Below are 6,000 nucleotides of genomic sequence, written 5' to 3' on the forward strand. Positions count from 1 at the left end.
CTATGGGAGAATCTGAAGTGTCAGCTACGCTAAGCTAATAACACTATGGGAGAATCTGAAGTGTCAGCTACGCTAAGCTAATAACGCTATGAGAGAATCTGAAGTGTCAGCTACGCTAAGCTAATAACACTATGGGAGAATCTGAAGTGTCAGCTACGCTAATGACGCTATGAGAGAATCTGAAGTGTCAGCTACGCTAAGCTAATAACACTATGGGAGAATCTGAAGTGTCAGCTACGCTAAGCTAATAACACTGTGGGAGAATCTGAAGTGTCAGCTACGCTAAGCTAATAACACTATGGGAGAATCTGAAGTGTCAGCTACGCTAAGCTAATAACACTATGGGAGAATCTGAAGTGTCAGCTACGCTAATGACGCTATGAGAGAATCTGAAGTGTCAGCTACGCTAAGCTAATAACACTATGGGAGAATCTGAAGTGTCAGCTACACTAAGCTAATAACACTATGGGAGAATCTGAAGTGTCAGCTACGCTAATGACGCTATGAGAGAATCTGAAGTGTCAGCTACACTAAGCTAATAACACTATGGGAGAATCTGAAGTGTCAGCTACGCTAAGCTAATAACACTGTGGGAGAATCTGTTTTTCCTTCTATTGCGTCCATATACACATTTAGAAATGATAGGTTTGTTTGTACATTGGATTTCTTTGGACTTATTTCCAGGATTTATTACCTGATCGTATCAACGTTTAACCAGTCATAGAGGAATAATTCCCAGCTCTACAACACTGTGGGGGGGGGCAACAAAATGTCAACTTCATTTCAGTCCTTCCCGATTGTTTTTATTTTTCTCACAGAGGAATTATTTTGACTGTCTCTTTGGATGTGTTCCCTGATCATTCCCCAAACGTTTCTGTACCAACTGGTTACCATTTTGTGTACCCTGAGCAGACGTGCTGGTGTGGAGCAACGAGCGTGTGATCAGCTGGGTGCAGGCCATGGGGCTGAAGGAGTACAGTAACAACCTGCTGGAGAGCGGCGTGCACGGAGCCCTGCTGGCCCTGGATGAAACCTTCGACCACAACGCCCTGGCCCTGCTGCTGCAGATCCCCACCCAGAACACACAGGTAGGTATACACACCAGCACACACACTACCAGCATTGGTGGGTGGCGGTGAACCACCCTGGCAGTCAAACGGCGCTCCCAGCTGAGACGTCCGCTCTTGTCTCCTCCGCGCCGAAGAGAGAGGAGACACACTCATTCATTGACTGTCTCTTTCTCTGTCTCTCCCTCCTTCCTGTGTTGTAGGCGAGAGCGGCTCTGGAGAGTGAGTACAACAGTCTACTGGCCATCGGTACAGAGAGGAGACTGGATGAGGTGAGACACACACATATGATGGACCACACACACACACTTTCTAAAGCTCACTCTCACACACACGCGCGCACACTCACTCACACGAGCGCACACACACTTTCTAAAGCGTTCACACACGCACACACACACACGCACACACACTTTCTAAATCACTCCTGCATGTATATCCACATCCTTATCTCCTTCCTGCTTCCTCCTCTCTCTGAATCTCTTCCAGGAGGACGATAACAACTTCCGGCGCGCCCCCTCCTGGAGGAAGAAGTTCCGGCCCAAAGACGCACGGGGGATGTCCCCGGGCTCAGCCGACACCCTGCCCGCCAACTTCAGACTGACCAATAGCAACGCAGCGTCCCCCTCCACGCAGCCGAAAAGGAGCCACATGGACGGTAGGACAAAGGGTTTGGGTCCACGGGGGAATGAGGGCTCGTTGTGTCTGTGTGTGTTTAGGCATGGCACCGCTGCGTCTTGTTACGGAGACCACCGATACACAACATGCTGTCAACAATGGGTTCGTGTTTTCCCAGCTCTAGTGTGTGTGGTGGGTGTGTTATGCTGGAGATTGTGAGTGACTAACTAACAGCATGTTTCTGCATGTGGTTTTGCTGTGGGGATGTAGGGAGTCAGTCTGCAATACAGAGGCTGGACACTGCCACAGTCAGGACATACTCCTGCTAACACAACACAGTAAGTTTACGCGCACGCACGCGCACACGCACACACACACTTCACAGTGGATCTCTTCTGTTCAAGCAGCTTCTTGTGCCTCTGTGGTCTTGGCTATATTAATGCATGTCTACGCTCCTCTCCTCCTCTATTCTCCTTCTATTCTCCTCTGCTGCTTTTGTCTCTTTCTTTCTCTCTCTCTCTCTTTTTCTGTCTCTCTCTCTCTGTCTGCTTCTCTACCTCTCTCTGTCTGCCTCTCTCTCTCTGTCTACCTCTCTCTTTCTCTCTTTCTCTCCTCCTCTATTCTGTCATCTTCATCTGCTGCTTTCTGTCTCTCTCTCTGTCTGTCTCTCTCTCTCTCTCTCTCTCTCTCTCTCTGCCTCTCTCTACCTCTGTCTGTCTGTCTCGCTCTCTGTCTACCTCTCTCTCTTTCTCTCTCCTCTTGTCTTAGTTGATCCTCATTATTTCTATAGGTGACTGCTGGTTGGCGGATGAGGGGTGAGTTCCTCCCTCCCCCCCATCAGGAGCAGCTGCTGACCCTGCAAGGACACAGCGTTGTATTGTTATCACAGCGATAAAAGAAGTAGCAACCACATCACCAATCTCCGTACTAGAGGGCCTAGATGCATCAATCTTTATAGTTCTATTTATGTTAGCAAGCTGGTGGGACATTTGAATGATTTTAGATTTGGTATGTATCTATCTGTTACTTCACCCGTCTCTCCCGGCTAAATGGAAATATCCCTATTTTCTAAAAAAAAACTGTTCCAACTGTGTCCTTATCAAGGTTAACTCTCAGATGTAACTGAATGTTTTTAGATGGTCTGGAGTTTGTATATTTTTTCAACAGACATTATCTAATCATTTTATATATATATATATATATATATATATTCCTGATCTTGTATTGACCAGATGTATGTTTTTATTTCTCTGTCCTCTGTTGTTTTTAATCATTGAACTGATGATCAAGTGACTTTAATAAGTGACTTTCTATCTGAATTGGACCCCATTTCCCTTCGACCCCAGCCTGTTATCTTCAAGCGTATCCATGGTGATTATTTGTAAATGCAGCTCTTATAGGACAATGTGAATATCAGAAATATTGCTGGAGTTCTGACTGACATTGTTTCACCAACTGCTACAGCGCTGTGGTCGCTAAGCACCGGGCGGACCGTAACCACAACAAGGCCCTAGGTAACTGTGACGACAGGTGACACGTGAAACAACTCTCTTTGTTATTTTTCCTGTGAAACCAAACCTGTAGAAAGACTGAAACAAAAGCCATAAACAGTAGTGAAGACCAGGGCTGTTTTCAGACGCATCGCTTGGTAAGAGACCGTTCCACTGTGTAGGATCTCCCATTCTCCAGTCAACCTTGCATGCCCAAACTCTCCATTCCTCTTTTCCTCCTTCTCCTCATCCCTCTCTTTTCCCTGCCTTCCCCTTGGAGCGCGCTAACGGGAGGCCAGACGTGCGTGAAGATCAATTCGCTTGTACCTGAGCCGAAAGCGTGGCGGCTCTACTATCGACGGACCAAGTCCACTGTGGCCTAAACTGATCCCAGCGACTAGCTACTCACCCGAGGTGGAGCGATCTACCCACAAACCTTTAACCAACTCTTTTTACTACGGACACTTCTAATCCAGCCTGATGGGGGGGGGGGTTTCTTACCTTATTTCTCTGGCTGTCTTATTTATTCGTCATCTCCGTCGTGTTTGTTGCTTTCTCCGTTTGATTTTTAGGAGTTGCCATTTTAAAAGCTGTTTCTGAGTGTTTTAACACAGGTTGCCGTGGCAATACTTTTTCAAGACAGATAATGTCACGGAGGCAAAGACTTCCTGTCCACCCTACATTAGTTATGTTATTCCCTTTGCGATTTAGTCATTTTATAATGCACAATGCGAATGCTGATATTATTATTATTATTATTATTTTTTAATCTTCAGTTTTCCCCCATTTTATTCTCCTGCTCTGGTAACAAAATGATGTACAGTCTGAGTACTTAACTATTTTATCACAGTATTATTTATGGATTTACTTTCAATAAAATACTGAAACTTATTTTCCACTGCCAATAAAAAGCTGAAGTCTTTGTGTTTTTAATGCATCTCTTGCCTTAACACGTGGTTCTTAACACGACTGTAAAGACTAGAAACACCTTCCAGTGACTCGGTTGGGGCTTGTAGTTGTACACCACTGTCTGTCCTGACGAGGGTTCCCCTGCTAACTTTGATTAGACATGATGACGAGGGTTCCCCTGCTAACTTTGATTACACATGATGACGAGGGTTCCCCTGCTAACTTTGTTTACATATGATGACGAGGGTTCCCCTGCTAACTTTGATTAGACATGATGACGAGGGTTCCCCTGCTAACTTTGTTTACACATGATGACGAGGGTTCCCCTGCTAACTTTGTTTACACATGATGACGAGGGTTCCCCTGCTAACTTTGATTAGACATGATGACGAGGGTTCCCCTGCTAACTTTGTTTACACATGATGACGAGGGTTCCCCTGCTAACTTTGATTACGCATGATGACGAGGGTTCCCCTGCTAACTTTGATTACGCATGATGACGAGGGTTCCCCTGCTAACTTTGATTACGCATGATGACGAGGGTTCCCCTGCTAACTTTGTTTACACATGATGACGAGGGTTCCCCTGCTAACTTTGTTTACACATGATGACGAGGGTTCCCCTGCTAACTTTGATTAGACATGATGACGAGGGTTCCCCTGCTAACTTTGATTACACATGATGACGAGGGTTCCCCTACTAACTTTGTTTACACATGATGACGAGGGTTCCCCTGCTAACTTTGTTTACACATGATGACGAGGGTTCCCCTGCTAACTTTGTTTACACATGATGACGAGGGTTCCCCTGCTAACTTTGTTTACACATGATGACGAGGGTTCCCCTGCTAACTTTGATTACACATGATGACGAGGGTTCCCCTGCTAACTTTGATTACACATGATGACGAGGGTTCCCCTGCTAACTTTGTTTACACATGATGACGAGGGTTCCCCTGCTAACTTTGATTACGCATGATGACGAGGGTTCCCCTGCTAACTTTGATTACGCATGATGACGAGGGTTCCCCTGCTAACTTTGATTACGCATGATGACGAGGGTTCCCCTGCTAACTTTGATTACGCATGATGACGAGGGTTCCCCTGCTAACTTTGATTACGCATGATGACGAGGGTTCCCCTGCTAACTTTGTTTACACATGATGACGAGGGTTCCCCTGCTAACTTTGTTTACACATGATGACGAGGGTTCCCCTGCTAACTTTGATTACACATGATGACGAGGGTTCCCCTGCTAACTTTGATTACACATGATGACGAGGGTTCCCCTGCTAACTTTGATTACACATGATGACGAGGGTTCCCCTGCTAACTTTGTTTACACATGATGACGAGGGTTCCCCTGCTAACTTTGATTACGCATGATGACGAGGGTTCCCCTGCTAACTTTGTTTACACATGATGACGAGGGTTCCCCTGCTAACTTTGTTTACACATGATGACGAGGGTTCCCCTGCTAACTTTGATTAGACATGATGACGAGGGTTCCCCTGCTAACTTTGATTACACATGATGACGAGGGTTCCCCTACTAACTTTGTTTACACATGATGACGAGGGTTCCCCTGCTAACTTTGTTTACACATGATGACGAGGGTTCCCCTGCTAACTTTGTTTACACATGATGACGAGGGTTCCCCTGCTAACTTTGTTTACACATGATGACGAGGGTTCCCCTGCTAACTTTGATTAGACATGATGACGAGGGTTCCCCTGCTAACTTTGTTTACACATGATGACGAGGGTTCCCCTGCTAACTTTGATTACGCATGATGACGAGGGTTCCCCTGCTAACTTTGATTACGCATGATGACGAGGGTTCCCCTGCTAACTTTGATTACGCATGATGACGAGGGTTCCCCTGCTAACTTTGTTTACACATGATGACGAGGGTTCC

General features: G+C 46.0%; 1 protein-coding gene across 13 annotated transcripts in view; it reads left to right on the plus strand.

Moving 5' to 3' along the window:
• The window catches only part of LOC139411755 (liprin-alpha-1-like), an 86,007-nt gene extending 83,385 nt beyond the window's left edge, over positions 1 to 2,622 (plus strand). For 7 of the 13 annotated variants that reach the window (XM_071158460.1, XM_071158462.1, XM_071158463.1 and 4 more), the window contains 5 exons: positions 913 to 1,088; positions 1,271 to 1,338; positions 1,544 to 1,725; positions 1,956 to 2,023; positions 2,454 to 2,622. In XM_071158460.1, coding sequence (XP_071014561.1) covers positions 913 to 1,088; positions 1,271 to 1,338; positions 1,544 to 1,725; positions 1,956 to 2,014 — 485 coding nt within the window. In that variant the 3' untranslated portion in view covers positions 2,015 to 2,023; positions 2,454 to 2,622. Of the gene's footprint in view, positions 1 to 912; positions 1,089 to 1,270; positions 1,340 to 1,543; positions 1,726 to 1,955; positions 2,024 to 2,453 lie in introns of all 13 variants that reach the window. The other 6 variants (XM_071158461.1, XM_071158464.1, XM_071158472.1 and 3 more) reach the window with 1 other exon arrangement.
• Positions 2,623 to 6,000: the final 3,378 nt, after the last annotated feature.

Source organism: Oncorhynchus clarkii, chromosome 6, assembly GCF_045791955.1.
Source record: "Oncorhynchus clarkii lewisi isolate Uvic-CL-2024 chromosome 6, UVic_Ocla_1.0, whole genome shotgun sequence".
In the NCBI taxonomy this organism is placed as follows: domain Eukaryota; kingdom Metazoa; phylum Chordata; class Actinopteri; order Salmoniformes; family Salmonidae; genus Oncorhynchus; species Oncorhynchus clarkii.